This window comes from Anser cygnoides, chromosome 14, assembly GCF_040182565.1.
Source record: "Anser cygnoides isolate HZ-2024a breed goose chromosome 14, Taihu_goose_T2T_genome, whole genome shotgun sequence".
Classification (NCBI taxonomy): domain Eukaryota; kingdom Metazoa; phylum Chordata; class Aves; order Anseriformes; family Anatidae; genus Anser; species Anser cygnoides.
This window is the reverse complement of record NC_089886.1, coordinates 9,185,826-9,202,863: the sequence shown is the minus strand read 5'-3', so window position 1 is coordinate 9,202,863 and position 17,038 is coordinate 9,185,826. Positions and strand designations below refer to the sequence as shown.

At 71.6% G+C, this 17,038-nt stretch overlaps 1 protein-coding gene across 6 annotated transcripts; it reads left to right on the top strand.

The window, feature by feature from the left end:
* The first annotated feature begins 1,169 nt into the window (after positions 1 to 1,169).
* RNF44 (ring finger protein 44) lies at positions 1,170 to 16,707 on the top strand. 6 transcript variants are annotated; one of them, XM_066977190.1, is made up of 11 exons: positions 1,170 to 1,326; positions 10,790 to 10,975; positions 11,292 to 11,508; positions 11,996 to 12,163; positions 12,334 to 12,510; positions 12,717 to 12,878; positions 12,978 to 13,102; positions 13,258 to 13,345; positions 13,434 to 13,555; positions 13,652 to 13,751; positions 13,909 to 16,707. In XM_066977190.1, the coding sequence occupies exons 2-11, from the start codon at positions 10,869 to 10,871 to the stop codon at positions 13,969 to 13,971; spliced, it is 1,329 nt and encodes a 442-aa protein (XP_066833291.1). In that variant the 5' UTR covers positions 1,170 to 1,326; positions 10,790 to 10,868; the 3' UTR covers positions 13,972 to 16,707. The 6 variants fall into 6 exon arrangements, with proteins under 6 accessions (XP_066833291.1, XP_066833294.1, XP_066833293.1 ...); XM_066977193.1 differs by lacking the exon at positions 1,170 to 1,326 and adding an exon at positions 1,736 to 2,090; XM_066977192.1 differs by lacking the exon at positions 1,170 to 1,326 and adding an exon at positions 8,474 to 8,546.
* The last annotated feature ends 331 nt before the right edge of the window (positions 16,708 to 17,038 follow it).

The window sequence follows — 17,038 nt, the reverse complement described above, 5'->3', positions numbered from 1 at the left end:
GGAAGACCCCAAACTGCTCCCGGGGACTGGGGAGGGTCTGGGGAAATGCCCGGCATCCCCTGGGTTGGGGGCACCGGGGTCTCACCAGGACAGAGGTGGGCACCGACCCGGTGAAGCAGCCGCTGGGGTGGGTGCCTGGGGCCCTGAGCACCCCCCTGTGAGTTCCCCTCCCCAGGGTGGCCCAGGGGGCTCGGCCCAGCCTCCCTGACCTACTTCGGACCCGCTGGGGACAAGGGCGGATTGTGCAGCTCTGCTCAGGCAGAAGAGGGCTGGGAGGAGGGGGGGCAAGGGCACAGCCAGCCCTGGGGCCCACGGGACCCCCGCCTGTGTGACCCTGGCCTCCTTCAGCCCCGTCCACCAGTGGGGACACGAGGGGTCAGGGTGGCCAGGCAGCTCGGTGGTCCCCCAGGACGCCCCGCTTGCTCCAAGGTCCCTGTCTCTCCCCATGCCCAGGCCAGGAGCCTGGGACTCCCCCAGCGAAACCCCCCGGGGCTGGTGCAGGGCATCCCACTGCAAAACACCCAGGAGGCCCCCCAGACATCCTGAGGGCTGGTGCAGGACATGCCCCAGCATCCTGCATCCCCCACCCAGGTCCCTATTCCTGACACCATCCTATTCCCAACCCTGACCCCATCCTATTTCCAACCCTGACCCTGTTTCTATCTCCATCCCTGACCCCACCCTATTCCCATGCCTGACCCCATCCCATTCCCATCCCCAACCCTGACCTTATCCCATCCCCAACCCTGACCCCATCCTATTCCAATCCTCAATGCTGACCCCATCCTATTCCCATTCCCATCCCTGACCCCATCCTGTACCCATTCCCATCCCTGACCCCATCCTATTCCCATTCCCATCCCTGACCCCATCCTATTCCCAACCCTCACCCCATGCTATCCCCATCCCCATTCCTGACCCTATTCCCATCTTCATCCCTGACCACATGCCCGACCTGTTCCCACTCCTGTTCCCATCCCACCCCCATCCCACCCCCGTCCCGCTGCCTTACCCCTATGCGCCGCCGCTCGGAGCATTACGGTAGCGGTTCCGGCTGCGCCCCTATTGGCGGCATTACGGCGGTAGGAGGAGGGGCTTGGACGCGCCCATCGCAGCCCGCGGGGGGGGGGGGGCGCGGCGCGGCCGGTGCCATCGGCGGGGCAGGCGCGGGGGGCGCCATGAGGCGGGGCTGAGGCCGGCCGAGGCCGGAGCGGGAGCGGCACCGGGAGCGGCCCCGAGCCCGGCGGGCCCGGCCCCGCGCCATGCGAGCGGGCTGAGCCGCGGCACGGCCCCGGCGGGCGCGGAGCGGCGGGGGCGGCGCCGCCGGTAGGTGCGGGGCTGGGCCCGGGGCGCGGGCGCGGGGCGGGGGCGGCGGGGCCGGGGCCGGGAGGGGGGCGCGGGGCGGGACCGGGACCGGGGGGGCGGCCCCGGGGCACCGGGGGAAGGAGCGAGCGGCGCCCGGGCTGCCCCCGGTACCGGGGGGGGCGGCGGCGGAGCCCCGGGGCCGTGCCCGGCCCTGCCGGCCCCGGGGGGTGAGGCTGGGCCCGGCCCCCCGCTGGGCACCGGCTGCCCCCGGTACCGGGCTGCGGGCCGGGGGGCGCCGCTCGGGGGCTGCCGGGTCGGGGCTGCGGCCTGGCGGCGGGGGCCCGGCCGGGAGGGGGGGGGAGCGGGGAAAGTCCGGGGGAAGTCGGCGTTGGGGGGGGGGCGGGAACCGGCGGGGCACGGCCGGGGGGTGCTGGGCTGCGGGGCCCGGGCCGGGCCCGTGTGCGCGGCCCGGTGCCGGCACCGTGCTGCGGGGCTCGCGTTCCCCCGCGGCGGCTGGGCCGCGGTGGTGCGGGAAGGAAGGCGGGCGCCGTCCCCGAGCACGCCCCGCTGGTGTCCCCCTGCCCCAGCCCCGGCCGTGCCCCGGGACGGCCGCCCCGGCACGGAGCTCGGCGCTGGGCTCGGCTCCCCGCCGCCCGGTGCCGCCCCTCCGATCCCGGGCACCCCGCGGGGCCGTGGGGCCGGCTCCGTCCCGTCCCGTCCCGTCCCGGGGAGCCCCCGAGGAGCGGCGGCTGTCGGAGGGGAGCCGGCTGCTGCCCGCGGGGCGGGTAAGTGCGCAGGCTGCGCGGGCAGTAGTAAGGCCGGCTCCACAGCAGCGGCTAAAAATACCGCTAACGCGCAGCGCCCGCCGGGCGCCTCGCTTTGGCACCTTTGGGTGCTCGCTTCGAAGCTGGCGGGGCGGCTCGGGGCGACCCCCCTGCCCGACCCGTGCCGTGCCGGGGGTCACGGCCCCGCTGGGCTCCGAGCGGTGTCCCGGGGACCTGCCCCGCGGGGACGGCGTCGTCCGCCCCAGCGGCTTGGGTGCCGGCGTGCGGGGCGTCAGGCAGGTGCTGATCCCGGCCCCGCGGGCGCCCTGCTGGCTGGGCGCTTCCCTCCGTCTGCTGCCGGGAGCCAGCAGCTCCCCGCCGTGCCGGGGGAGAGGCTCGCAGGGGCGGCAGGAGCCATCCGGAGCCCCGGCTGGCCCGGGCAGCCCGACGGGGAGCGAGGCGGGACGGGAAGGGCAGGAAATGGTGAGTTTGGGTCCCGGCGCTCGCGCTCTTCCGCTTCGTGCGGGGGAGCTCAGGGCAGACGCTGCTTCTCTCCGCGAGAGCCAGGCCTCGTCCCGCGTCGCCTCGGAGCGAGAGGAGCGGCGGTACCGCCGCGCCGCCCGGCCTGCCGCGCCTTCAGGGTTGGGGCCGCGTTTTTGGGGTCCCTGCCGGGCCGCCCCAACTCCGGAGGGAGCATCGCCGCCGCCTCTGCTCTCGCCGTGAGTCGTGGAGCAGCGCGTGGCGGTGGCGGTCCCTCGAGCGGAGGAGCACGCCGCCCCTACCTGACACGCCGCGCGGCGCCCGGCTGGGAGCGCAGAACAAAGAGGGGAGGGCAGGCTCGGCGAGGCCCCGTGGATCCGCCGGGGGAAGCCGCTCGCCGTTTGTGTCTGCCCGCCTGGGGCCGGGGCTCCGCGAGGGGAATTGATCAAGCTGTAAAACCGAGAGCCAGCTAATGAAATGGGGGCTATGGATTTTTATTTTAAATGGCAGAGAGTTTAGGGGAGATTTAATTATCCCTGCTTTATGGAGCTGTTAGAGGAACGAAGTAACAGCCAGCAGCTAGGGCCCGGGCCCTGGCTCATGGCATTTCTTCCAGGTGCGTGCAGCCAGCCAGGTCCTGAGCCCCGGGGCAGCGCCTCGGGATGAAACCAAGTCGCCTGGAGCAGGGCTGGATGTGGCGGGGTCCCGCGTGTCCTGCCGGGCGTCCCCGCTTCCCGGGGTGCCAGCATCCGTGGGGAGCAGCGCGCTGAGATCGCAGAGGGGCTGGCGCTGGAGCAGCGGTGTCCCAGGGTGGGCTCCCGGCCCGAAGCGGGGCTCCCAACCCTGCCCCGGGGTTGGGGTGGGCTCGTCCTCGTGCAGGTGGGCACGGGGGGCGTGGGGTCCGGGAGCCCCGTGCTGGCTGCTCCCTCGGCGTCTCCACCGGGCCGTGGGCACCGAGCCCTCTCCGAAGCCTGCGCGTACCCGTGCAGAGCGTGTGGGGTTTGTAAATGAGAGCTGCAGAGCGCGGGGATTTGCTGGGCCGAGCCGTGCGTCCGGCGGGAGCGGGCAGGCTGTCACTACGGCCACTCCTCCCGTGTGCAGCCACTCGGCCGTCACGTGAGCCTGGCCGCGGGGCACGGCTGGGCGGCCGGCGCTGAGCTCTCGGCGGAGGAGCGCGGAGGTTTTCGGTGCCGCGGGGCTTTCAGCTTCGAACCGAGGCGTCGTGCGTGGCGTTCACCCGCCGGCCCTTGGCCCCCTGCTCGGGGCGAGCTGGCGCAGTGTGGTTTGTCGCCTGCCGTGTGCCGGAGCGACGGTCGGTCGGGGCTTTGCTCGCCCCAGGAGGTGCTCGGGCAGGCAGGCACAGCGCCGGGGCGCCTGTTTGATGCGTGAGGCTGTCACGGGCTGCTGAAACACCCGAGGAGGCTTTTTGGGGAGGTTTGGGGTGCCGGGCAGCTCTCCTGAAGGTCACTTCCGGAGGGGAGCAGCGTGGGGCCGCGCCGTCAGCCCAGGGTGTTTCTCCTTTCCTTCGCCCTCGTGCCCGGGGGCAGCGCAGGTTTCCTGGGGCGGGGTGTTTTGGGAGGTCCCTGCTTGGCCGTGCGCGTGTGGCAAGGGTGAGGAGAGCGCCGTGCCCGGCACGCAGCGCCCGTGGCAGGCGTTACGCCTGCGGGGTCCGGTCCTCCAGCTGCGGCCCTGTCCCTGCAGACCCGGCCTCAGCAGCTGCCGCGCTGAAGCTCCGGGCTTCCCCTGGCTCTGCGGGAAAGCAGGGCGCAGGTTCTCAGCTCCAGCACGCAGGGGACAGGGACCGGCCCGCTGTGCCGCCTGCGGGGAGCTGCTGCCTCTCGGGGAGCCTGCATCGTGGTGACCACGGGCTGCGGCACCTCAGCGCCCAATTCCCCGGAGAACCGGGGCTCTGACTGGGGTCCTTCCCCCTGCCCCGGCCTGGCAGGAGGAGCCCCGCGTCCCCCCAGCAGGCTGCCTTTCCCCTGTGGTGCCCGGGGCTCCCCGGCCGCGTTTGCCTTTCGATCCGAGCGCCTCGGTTGCTTTTCCCTCCGTGCCCGCGCTTTGGGCAAGCGGTGAACGACAAAAATCTGCCGGCGAGAGCCGTAGCAGAGGTCAGCCAGCTCCTGCGCCCCGGGCGGCTCTGCTGCCACCGCAGAGTCGCGCTTTGGGCATGGGGGCTGCCAGCTTGGAAACCACGGTGGTGGTGGGGTTTGTTAGTTTTTGGTTTTTTTCCTCTTAAAACCGTCCCCAGGCAGCGGTGTGGGGTTGTCCATGAGCGATGTGCCAGGGAGGAAGGGCAGCAAGCTTCCTTCGTGCTTAAGGCACTGGTCAGCGCCTGCCTCAGAGCACCTTGAAAGCCGCCTCTCGGCAGGTTTGCAATCAAGGACGAAAGAGGGCAAACAGTTGGTGAAAACTGTCTGTTCCTCTGAGCTCCTTTCCGAAAACGAACGTTGTGGGTTGTCGGGGGCCCTGCAGGCTTCTTAAAATGCAAAACAAAGCAGCCGGCCCAACTTCCTGGCTGTCACCAGCGCTCTCAAGAGGCTCCCTTTAGCTGGGCGATAAGGGAACCGCTCCTGGCCCTGCCCGTGCCCGGCGGCAGGAGGGAGGCAGAGGGGCCAGCCCGAGCCCGGCGGAGCAGCAGGGGGGGTGTCTGCAGGCCAGCCCCTCGGCCGCTCGCTTGGCAGGCGGGGAGAGAGCGGGCCGGGCTGGGCAGGGTGCTTGTGGAGGGGGGACGGGCGAGCTGGGGACTCGGGAGGAGGAGGGGGCTGCATCCCTGCTCCCCGGGACTCGGGGGGAGATGGGGTCCCCGTTTTAGGAAGGGGGTTTGGGTGGAACCACCGCGCAGAGGAGCGGAGCGCTGAAGCCTGCGGTAGGAAGCAGCGGGAGGGCTGGGGGGGGAACGTGGCCGCTGGGCTCCTCTTCTCCCAGCCGCGTGCGGCCGGGCTGCGGCACGATGCCAGGAAGGACAGAGGTGAGCGGGGTGCTCAGCGTCCGTGGGAGGGGGGTCCTGTCCTCCAGGGGCTGCTGAGGGCTCCCCGCACTGCGAGGACACTTCTCTGGCTGCTCGTGTGGTGCCGGAGCGCCCCGCGGGCTGGGCCAGGCTGCGGGAGCGGAGCAGAGGACACCTCAGGTTGCCTGGTGCTGCTGAGCTCCAGCAGGACCCGAGCTGCTGCGCCGCCTCTGGCCGTGCTGTGCGGGCCGTGCAGGTGTTCGCAGGGCAAACGAGGAAAGGGGGAGGTGGCCCTGCAGGTCCTTTACCCTGTCCTGAGGAGATGAAGGCTCGTGCAGGCTGTTTATTTGGGAGTCTTCTCTCTGCTTTAAACGTGCCGGACCGTCTCAGTTAGGATCAGCAGCGTGGTGGCCGTCTCTGAGGTCCGGGCTCGCCCCTGCCCCGTGGGGGGGAAGGCGTTGCTCGCTCTCCCTCTGCAGTGCAGCTCAGCCTCGCTATTAGACATCAGAGAATCCACGTGGGAGAGATCGGCAGGAAGCCGGGCGCTATCGGTTCCGCTGCCTGTGCAGCTCTCCTCGCTCCTCATGTCAGCCTCCCCACGTGTGCGTGGCTGGAGGCGTTTGACGGGAGCGCTGTCAGCCCGGGGGCGTGAGTGGGTGGCGCGCGATCGCGGCGGAGGCGTCCTTGCCTCCACTGCCAGCACTCGGCTCCGCCGGGCCTGCGAGCGGGGAGGGAGCTCCTCTCCCCCCGGCTCCGCGGCCGAGAAGCACCTCGCCCTGCCGCGCCCGCCGATGTCGGGGTGTCCCGCGTCCCCCGGGGTTTGTTGGGGGGCAGTTTGTAGGGTGGGGATGCTCCTGCGGGGCCCCGCTGCAGGCCGGGGGCTCCGTGGCGCCGGTTTCTTCCCACTTGTTTTGCAGCCGCTGGGGAGGGGAGAGGAGGATCTGGGGCGTTTTCCTCTCCCTGGAGCTGGGGGAGAGGCTGGGGAGAACGTGGATGCGAGCTGTCGGCGTGGTGGGTGTTGGGGGGAGGATGGGGCAGAGCGTCTCTCCAGCGGGAGTCGTGCTCACGGCGCCGGAACCCCCCCGGCTAATCCCGTGGCAGACCTGACCTATATATGGGGCCAGGGAGGCGGCTCGTCTGCAGCAGCAGATGGTGCCGTAAAGAGCCCGGGCTCGGGCTGGCTTCCATTCCGCCGACCTCTGGCTCCGGTGAGGGAGAGGACGGGCCTCCCGCTGGCTGCGAGGCAGCCGAGTTCGTCCTGCGCAGCCCCTTGGGGCAGGAGCCGGGCACGTGCAGCCCCCGCAGCTGGGGAGCTTCCTCTGGTCTCGGCGGCTGGGGCGAGGGTCAAGATCAGCTGAGGAGAGCGGGTAGACGGACCCGGGACCCCTCGTCCTGGCCCAGAAGCACGGCTGGCCCTGCTGTAGCACTGGAGGGGTGTCCCTTGGGCTCCTCCAGCCTTGTGCCCACACAGAGATGCTGTCGCACTGGTGGTCCGTGGTCACCAGCGGCCTTCGTGTGGTGGCGGAGCCCTGGGGCAGCGTGGCACGTTGGTGGCGGTGCGCGCAGCTCTGTCCCCAAGGCAGCAGGGCAGCTGTGGGCCGAGCCACTTCCAGACGCCGTGTCCTGGTGGGGGCTGGACGCCTGGAGCCCCGTCCCTGCAGGGGCTGGCTGGGCAGGCACGGGGCCCTGCGGCAGGAACCATCCGGCCTGTTGGGGCACGGAGCGCAGGCATCGCCTCACCGCAGAGCCACGTTCCGTCGATGGCTTCTCCCACCGCCGTCCCAAGGACATCGATAGCTGCTGCCCACAGGGGAGCTGGCGCTGCTGGAGCGCGGCGGGAGGGAGTGTCCGCAGATACCGGCCTGTGGCCTCTGCCCGCGGCCGGTGCCTTGCTGCTTGTGCTGTGCCCGGCATCACGCCGTGTCCCGGCGGCCTCGGGAAGGCGCGACGCTGCCTCTGCCAGCAGACGGGGGCAAGTTCAGAGCGCAGGGTGCCGTGTGCCTCCTCTTCCCTCCGCTCCCCGGCTCTGGAAGCGCAGAGAGGTTGTGGCGGGGCGGACCTCGAGAGGTGACTGTCGGGGCTGGGCTGACGATTCCGCCCTTTGGCTCTCCCCTCCTGCGGTGCCCGTCTGAGCGCGGGGGCCTGACCCTTGCCACAGGGCTGCCCCGTGCCCCCCGCCGGGGGGATGGAAGCAGCTGGCTGTCGGAGCTGTGGCGGAGGGAGTTCCGCCCCGCGGCACCCCGTGCCCCGGGGGATCCGTGAGGCCGCTGCGGTTCCTCTCGTGCTTGTGTGCCCGGGTGTGGGGTGAGGAGGTGAGGGCGGGCGAACTGCCCGTGGGGACGGGACGGGGCTGAGCGTGCTTCCCGTGCTGCTGAGCCTGCAGAGCCGTTAAACCATCGCCACCCACCCGAGGTTTCCTTTACGGGGGGGTGACGCTGCAAATTAATCAGCTCCCGTTTGGTCGGTAGCGCCCCACAGCCCGGCTCCCGGGGGCGGGCTGCTCACAGGGCATCACAGCAGGGCTGGCCGCGCTCCCACCCGGCCACGGCTGACCGGGCCTGGTCACCGGGCTGTGAGGGGGGGCAGCACCCGGCCTCCAGCAGGGCTCCTGGGGGCGTTGGGGGCCTCCCGCGGGCGCTGCGCTGCTGCCGGGTGTGCGGGGAGGCGGCGGGGGGCAGCCCGGTGCCCCGGGGGCAGGGCCGCGGCCCGGTTCCGCGGCTCCCGCGGGGCCGGCCCAGGCCCGGGCCCCGTTGCTAAGGGCCCCCCCTCCTTGGATACCGTTGCTAGGACACCGCCCCCCCTCCCCTCCCCCGGCGGGGCGGGCCCGCCGCTGCCCCGCGTGGCGGCCCGGCCCCGCGCCTCCAAGATGGCCGCGGAGCGTGACACGCCTGGTCACGTGGGCCGCGCGCGCGCGCGCGCCTCCCTCTCCCTCTCTCCCCCCCCCTCCCCTCCCCTCCCGCCCGCTCCCCCCTCCCTCCCCCTCCCCCCTCCCCTCCCGCCAGCCGCGCGCGCGCCCCCGCGCCCTCCGCGTGCCGCGTCCCGGCCCGGTGCGTGCCGCCGCCGGTTCTTAAAGGGGCAGGCGCCCCCCGCCGCCGCCTCCCCCCCCCCCCGCCACCGCCACCGCCGCGCACAACAAAAGAGGCACCGGAAACGGCGGCGGCGGCGGGGAGGGGGCCGGCCCGGCGGGGGGCGGGAGGGAGGCGGGAGGGGACGGCAGGGGAGGGACGGGACGGGACGGGACGGGAGGACCGGGAGGGGAACCGGAGGGGGGGGGCGGGCCAGGCCCGGGCCCCCGTTGTCGGCGAACAAAGAGCGGCGGGAGGGGGCGGGGGCGCCGCAGCGGCTCCCGGAGCGGCGGTGCAGGTAGGTCCGGAAGGGACGGGGGGGGGGCAACCGGGAGCGGGGCGGGCGCCGCCCCCCCCCATCCCCCCCCTCCATCCCCCCGCCGCCCCTCCCCTCCTTCCCCCGGTACCTTCCCGGTACCGGGCCCGGTGGGGGGGGGGGGGCACCTGCCCCGGGGCGGCGGCGGCGGGGCCCGGCGGCCGCCTTTGTTATTGCTTTTGTTTGGCGCCGAGCACATGGCCCCGCAGCGGCCGCTCTTAAAGCCACAGCTCCGCGCCGCCGGGAGGGCACCGGGCGGTTACCGGGGGGGGCTCAGCCCCCCCACACCGCGGGTCCCGACCCCCCACCGGGGGGGCTGCGGGCACGGCCGGGCCCGCGGGGTCAGGCGGCCCCCGGGGGTGTTGGGGGGGTGGGCGCGGCGCTGCGAGCTCAACCCCCCCCCCCCCCCGCCGCTCCGGGACCCCCGGGGCACCGGGAGGGGGTTGGGGGAGGGGGGAGGTAACGGGGGGGCTGCGGGGTCGCGGCAGCTCCCCGGGGACCGGCGCTGCCCCCGGCAGATGGCAGCGGGCGGGAGCCGCTGGCACGCCGCTAACTTTGTGCCTGCTGCCCGGGGGGCGCGCGCCGTGTCCGGGGGTCCCGGGAGGTTGTACCGGGGGGGGCCCGGTGGCACCGAGCCCGGGGCTGCTGCTGCTGCTGCCGCCGCCTCCCCCGGGCTGCCCGGGGGTCACCCAGGGCCTGGGCACCGTGGCGGGGGTGGGGGGGAGGGCACACACCGGGGGAACCACGGCCACGCACGGCAGGACCCGGTGCCCCGGTGGGTGGCACGGGGCGAGCCGAGCGGCCGAGCCGTGTGCGGGGCTGGCACCCGGAGGGGACCCCCCCGGCCCCCCCCCCCCCCCCCCCGGGTGCTGCTGTCCTCGCTGAGGCCTGAGCCCACGCGGGGAGTTTGTGCCCGGTCCCGTGGAGCGGGGCTGGGTGGGCCCGCATGGGCACCGGGGGGAGGAGGAGGAGGAGGAGGCAGCCTGCAGCGAGCTGGGTTAGGGGGCACGGCGTCGAGGCCGGGGCTGCTCCCCGCTGTCCGGCGCAGGCAGGGGGAGGCTGGCGAGCAGGAGGCTGCTTGGGCTACCTAGGGGCGACCGGCGGCCGCTTCGTCCCCTGGGAACCGGGGCCACGCGGAGCCTGGGGAACCTCTGGGGAGCCTCTCCGCGCGGCGCTCCGGTAGGGCCGGGGGCTGCGCTGTGCTGTGGGGGCTGCACTGCATGGCCCCGGTGTGGGGATGCGGCCAGGCGGGGTGCTGGCGGGGCCTGGCCTTGGCGCAGTGTCCCCGCGAGCCCCGTCCCCGCGCAGGTGCCGGTGGCACGGGGCCACGGAGGAAGGCTGCCTGCCCTCACACCCGCAGTTCCCCGCTCCAGCCGCGCACACCCCGCTCGCGGCACGCTGTCGGCCCCGTCCCGAGCACGGCTCCCCCTCAGCAGGCAGCCCCTGTGCCCGGCCTGAGCCTCAGGCAGCGCTCGGTGGCCTGAGCCCAGCGTAGGGCGCGCAGGAGCCCGTGGGACCCAGCAGCCCCTAGAGCAGCCCCGCTGCGCCAGGGATGCGCCGCAAAGCCCGGGCTGCCCTCAGCCAGCGCGCAGCCCCCGACCCCACCGCAGCCGCGAGGGCCTCGGCCGCTTGCTTCGCTCCGTGCCAAAAGCACGTGCTTGCTTCTCTCACCCCGTGTCCGGGTCTCGCGCTGGGGGGGCGGAGGGGCAGAGGCAGGGTCAGCGGGCGTCCGGCCCCAGCATTCCCCCCCCCGGCGCATCCCGGGGCACGGCTGCTGCCCGGGGCCGGCTCCGCGCCTCTCCTCCCTCCCCTCTCCCACAGCAGGGAGAGGATTTGGGGCTCGCGGCTGGGCTCCAGCCCCGTGCCGCCCCGGGGGTTCGGGGGCCGTGACCCGCTGTCCTTCCCGCAGGATCCAAGGTGCTGGTGTCTCGCCCTGCCCCGGAGCCTGAGGTCCCGCGCGCGCGCCCATCCGCCTCCCGACGTCACCAATGCGACCATGGGAACTGGCAGTGAATAGGCGGCCTCCCTCTGCGCCCTTTAACCAACGCCGGTTCTCGGGGGGACCCTGCAGCAGCCCCGACCACCTCCGGCGAAGGTACGGGGCGCGGGGCGGCGCTCGTGCCCGCCTCCAGGGGTGCGCCAGGGCGGCTGCCAGCACCCGGCGGGCTCCGGGGGGGGCGGCTGACGGTGGGGGAGCGCGTCTGGTGGGCACGGCCGGTCGCGGCACGGGGGGGTCCCTTTCACGCAGAGGACGAGAACCACGCGCACGGGGCGAGCGGAGGAGCTGGAGCTGGGCAGTGGGACGAGGAGCCCAGCCCTGAGCGTCCCCCCCCTGGAGCCGGGCAGGGGCCGCGCTCCCCCTGGCCCGGGGGTCACTCCTGCTCTGTTTCTCTCCCGCCGTGGCCCCGCAGCCCCCCTGCCAGACGTCAGTGGGGACGACGCGACCGCCCTCTGGCAACCCTGCTGGGCCAGGATGAGACCCAGCTGCACCCTGCCTTCCCCCAGCAGCCGCACATCCCTGTAGATGAGCCCCGCGCCTACGCTCTCCCCAGCACACCGCCACGAATGCTGCACCCGGCCGCTCACCCGCCCCACCAGAACCCATTCATGGTGGATCTGCACGACCAGGTAGGTGCCGCTGCCCTGCCGAGGGCGACCTCATGGTGGCCCCGGGCTGGTGCCCAGGGGGACGGGGGTCCCGAGACGTGTCCCTGGGTCCCCTCCGGCCGGTTGCAGCCCCGAGGCTGCCGGTGCTCTGCTCTCCGAGCGTGTAAATCCCAGGGCCCTGCCGGCCTGGGGGCTGTGCAGGGTGGTCCCTGTCCCTCGGGGTGGGGGCAGTCCCCTGGCACGGCTGTCGTCACTGCTGCCACACGTCATCCAGGGGGGTGGTGCGGGGTCGGAGCCCGTGCCAGGCTGACCGCTGGGTGCAAAGCGGGCTCCAAAACCCCCGTGGAGCCCAGCCCCTGCTCAGCACCGCTCCGGGTGCGCTGGTGGGACGGTGACGTGCTCGTGTCCCAGCAGCGGGTGCTCAGCGCCCTGCTGCCGCCCTGCTGGGACGGGGGCAGCCGAGCTGGGGCCGTGCCCTCTGACTGCGCCCTCGGTGCCTCGTCCCCAGGTGCACCAGGGACCCGTCCCTCTCTCCTACACGGTCACCACCGTCACGACGCAAGGCTTCCCCATCCACGCCGGCCAGCACATCCCTGGGTGCAGCACCCAGCAGCTCCCAGCATGCTCAGTGATGTTCAGCGGACAGCACTACCCGCTCTGCTGCCTCCCGCCCCCGGTGAGTGCGGGGACACCGGCGGGGACGTCCGGGGACAGCCTGGGCCGGGGGTGCCCAAGCCCATAGGACTGCAAGGGCCGGGGGCGCGGGGGCTGCTTGGGGCCCTGGGGAGGGGGCAGGCGTTTGTGCCCGCGCTGGGTTTGACCCACGTTTCTCTCCCCGCCCCGCAGCTGATCCAGGCATGCGCCATGCAACAGCTCCCCGTCTCCTACCAGACGTTCCCCCCCCTCATCTCCAGCGACCATTACATCCTGCACCCGCCCCCGCCGCCAGTGCCCCCCCACCAGCCGCCCCACATGGCGCCCCTGGGGCAGTTCGTACCTCTCCAAGCCCAGCACCCGCGCATGGTGAGTCGGGGCGGGGGCTGGGGGGTCTGCGCCGCGTGGCCGCAGTGGCACGGGGCCCCGAGACAAGCTGGTGTGGGGTCCCCTCTCTCTGCACCCCCTGTGGGTGTGCGCTGGGCGGGATGCCCGGGCTGCCTACGCCCCGCTAGCACCGGCGGATGAAGTTTGGCCACCCCTTTCCCCCCCCAGCCTAACCGTTTCCCCCACAGCCTCTGCAGAGGATAGACAATGACGTGGACCTGCGAGGGGAGCAGCACCCCATCGCCGGCTTCACGTACCCCCCGTCCCACCACGCCCCCACGCTCTCCCCCTCCGTGCCGCTGCATTACCTCCCCCACGACCCGCTGCACCAAGAGCTGCCCTTCGGCGTGGTAAGTCCTCGCCACGGCGCGGGGCCGGGGGGACGCGGCGGGGTTGGGGGGGCCGTGCTGCACGGCCCTGAGCGCCCCCCACCCCCCGTCTCCCCGCAGCCATATCCCCACATGATGCCCCGGCGGCTGAACACCCAGCGGTACCGGCTGCAGCAGGCGCTGCCCCCCCCGCCGCCCCCTCCGCCGCCCCCCCCGTACTACCCGGGCTTCCTGCCCTATTTCCTGTGAGTACTGGGGGGACGTGGGACGCGGGGGGCAGGGCTGATTCGGTGCCTCTGCCCCCCACCCCCGGGACACCAGGGCGGAGGTTGGGGCTCGCAGCCCGCTCCCCCTGCGCTGGGAGGGCGCCCGCGCCGACCACCCCGTCCTCCCCCCGCAGCTCCATGCTTCCCGTGTCGCCGACGGCCGTGGGGCCCACGATCAGCCTGGACCTGGACGTGGATGACGTGGAGATGGAGAACTACGAGGTGCGTCGGCTCTGCCGCCCCGCGGGGCGACCCCCGTGGGTTTTCGGGGTGGCTCCGCCGGGGCTGAGCCGTGCGCGTCTCCCCGCAGGCGTTACTGAACCTGGCCGAGCGGCTGGGGGAGGCCAAGCCGCGGGGACTCACCAAAGCAGACATCGAGCACCTCCCGTCGTACCGCTTCAACCCCGAGAGCCACCAGTCCGAGCAGACCCTGTGAGCGGGCCCGGGGGGCCGGGCGCGGGGGTCGGGGTCCGGGGGGGAGCGGGGCCGCAGCGGGGCCTGGCTCTGACGGCTGCCTGCCTCCCCCAGGTGCGTCGTGTGCTTCAGCGACTTCGAGGCCCGGCAGCTTCTCCGCGTCCTGCCCTGCAACCACGAGTTCCACGCCAAGTGTGTCGACAAATGGTTAAAGGTACCTCCCGGGGGGGTTTCGGGGTGCTCTGGGCGGCCTTGGTGCCGTGCGGTGCAGAGCACCGTGCGCTGCGGATGCCGCCAGCCCCCGGCAGGGCGTCGGGCGCCTCGGGTGCCGCGGGGCCCCTGCTCACCCCCGTCTCCCCTTGCCCTCGCAGGCGAACCGCACGTGCCCCATCTGCCGGGCGGACGCGTCGGAGGTGCAGCGGGAGGCGGACTGAGGCTGGCGGGCGCTGTGCCGCACAATTCGCTAGAGGACGAGGACGTCGGGCCAGGGGCGGGGGCCGCTGCCCGCTGCCAGGGCCTGACCGTGCGCTTACCCCCCCTCCCCAAAGCCTCTCCTCGGATGTGGTGAGCATTGAGCAGCCCGGGCTCCCGGCCAGCCCTCCTCCTCCGCCGTGGCTCGGACTCGGCCGGACGCCTGCCCGCCGCGCTCCCGGGGCCCCGAATCGTGTAGTGCCGGTGGCGGGCGGCGCGTGGCCGCGTCCTCCGCACTCCAAAGACGCTGTCGTTGCTCCATCACTTTCCAGGTCTTTGTACTCTGCTAGAGAACTTTTTTTTTTCCCTTTTTTTTTTTTTTTTTTTTTTAGATTTTTTTTTTCACCCTTCCGTTTCCTTTCCCTTTCCGTTGCGTTTTTGGTTTCGTGGCCGCTCGACCCGGCGGCACGCGGCTCCTCCCCTCGGCGTTGCTCGCGGAGGACGCGGGGAGGAGAGAGGAGGGAGCGCCGCGGGTTGGGGGCCGGCGGCCCCCCGGGGGACAGCCGGAGGAGCCGGCCGGCGCGGTGCGGCCGTGGCGGGACACCAGCAACCCGGGGCGACGCCGGGGCACCGGCGCCTGCGCCCCGCTTCCCCCGGGGCGCCCCAGGAGGGCGGTGCCGGCTGCTCGGTGTCCTTCCCAGGTGGGAGGATGGTGCTGGCGCGGCCCCAGCCCCTCTCCCCGTTCGTTCCCTCCCGGGGCCGGGGCTCGTGGTGCCCGGCGAGGCAGCCAAGGCCAGCAGGGAGCCCCGTGGCCGTGTGGCAGCCCCCCCATTTCGCCTCCTGGCCCCGCACGCCGGGTTCCCGCTGTCGTAACCCGAATGAGCCCCGAGCGCCCCCGTCCTGCTGGCTGGACGGCGCAGCGCGGGGCCGGCGTGGGGGGGGGGGGGGTTATCCGTGACCTCGCGGCGTGTTTTCCCCTCGGGACCGCGGCGCCTGTTCAGCGCTGCCCCCGGCCCCTCGCTGCGGGGACGCCGTGCGCGGGGACGTGTCCCGCCGGGGCCGGGGGAGCGGGTGCCGGCCGTTCGGGGCGGCGGCGGCGGGCGGCGTGGCCGAAGTCGTTTTGCATGATTAATTAGCGAGGAGGAGGGGGGGGGGGGTGACGGGAGGTGGGGGGGGGAGGAGAGGAGCGCCCTCCCCGCGTCGCCGACGCCTGGGAGCCTCCGTGCGCGGCCGCCAGCCCTATGTAAATGTTCACAAATATGCATGCATGTCTGACCAGCTTGGAACGTGGTCTTGGCTACTACGTCTAGCCGGCTGTGGGGTGAGGGGGGTGGGGAGAGGGGTTTTTGTGCTCAGCTGATAACTGCCATGCACTGTACTGCACATGTCCGCAACGCCGCAGCAGGACCGTGAGGCTTTCAGGGCCGTTCCCCGCGGGGCCTGCGCCCCTTCCAGGCGGGAGGCGGCGGCGGCGGCGGCCGGGGGTGGCGGCGGCGTGTGCAAGGGGCCGCTCCCCGCGGGGCGGGGGGCAGGCGGCGGCGGGGCTGGGCCCCGGGGGGGGGATGGCGGCGGTGGGGCGAGGTGTGAGGAGAGGGACCGCGCCCAGCAGGTGGCCGGGCGGGACGGAGCCCCCCGCGCCGCCACGCCATTGGTCCGGAGGGGCGTGTCAATCACGGGGCCGCTGAGATACGGCCGCTCCCGATTGGCTGGGGGGGGGGGGGCGCGCTGCCGGTGGGCTCCCCTCTCCGCCTGCCTCTCCCCGCCGCCTCACGGCACCGGGTCGAGGCCCGGGGTTCGGGGTGGGGGGGGGGGGGGAGCTCCGCCAGCAGCTCCGCCACGCCGCGGGTGCTGGCACCGCTGGGCTCGGTGCCCCCTGGGCAGGACCCCGGCCCCCTCCCCGTGCCCCTCGCTCAGTGACAGATAACCAAAGGAGTCCCCGTGCCGCGCGGCGGCCTCGCGCCCCGGAGACGCCCCCCACTCCCCCCCACCCACCCCAACCTCCCCTCCCGCCCTCGCGGTGCCCAGGGAGCCAGGAAAGCCTTACGGTCCTTTGACGGCGACTCGAAAGCTCACAGCTCGTGTGCTGCAGAATTTATTCCAATGAGCAGCTAAAAAAAAGTATCATTTAAAAAAAAGACAAAAAAGACAAAAAAAAAAAACCATACTTAAAAAAAAAAAATAAAAAACAATTATTTAGGGTGTTTGTGATTGCTGACTGCGCTGTAGATACCACTGTTTACCAATGATTTCCTGTGGTGGGATAGTGGACTGTTTACTGTTCTATTATACCAGTCCCCGGGCCCTCCAGCGGGAGCGCCGCGCCACGCCGCGGCTCCCCGGAAGGTGCTAGGACGTGTGTTCTGTGTTAGAAAGTTTTTATATATATATATATATATAAATATATATATATAATTTTTTTTGCTCTGTTACTTGCACATTTTACAGTTACCTCATTTTTCCCATGTATGTATTTGAAAAAAGGCTAATATATAGAAAAAAAAAGGTTCTTAAAGCTCTAAAAGTGTTTGTTTTTTTTCCATTCCATTGGAATCATATTGGTTTTGTAGCATTTAACATAACTAGTATGTTGTATTATATATATGTGTATTATACTGATTGAAATTTTTAACAGATTTGTACTTTTTTTAAAATGAAAGTTGCTAGTTCTGCTTGACCAAGTAGTGCAATCATTATTTTTTTTAATGTTGTGGCTGATTTTGAGAGGGATATTCACTAATAAATGTATGATGTATACCAAGGCGCTGTGCCCCGGCTCTTGTCTTGGCGTGGGCCGGGGGGTGGAGGTGTCCCCAGGTCCCCCTTGTGCCCAGCTCAGCGGGGCCGGCAGGGCTGGGGAGAGGCACAGGAGCTCCGGCACCCCGGGGTCGCGGCTCCCAAGGGCTCTGTGGCCAGAAAGGGAACAGCTTTTCCTCCGGGAGGAAGGGGGGGGGTACCTCCCTGATGAAGAAGAGGGCGCACAGGGTGCTGGAGGCAGCAGCGGAGGGGGCTGCCTTAGGACAGCTTGCAGCCTTAGAATCATAGAATAGGTCACGTTGGAAGGGACCCAGAAGGATCATCAGGTTCAACCCT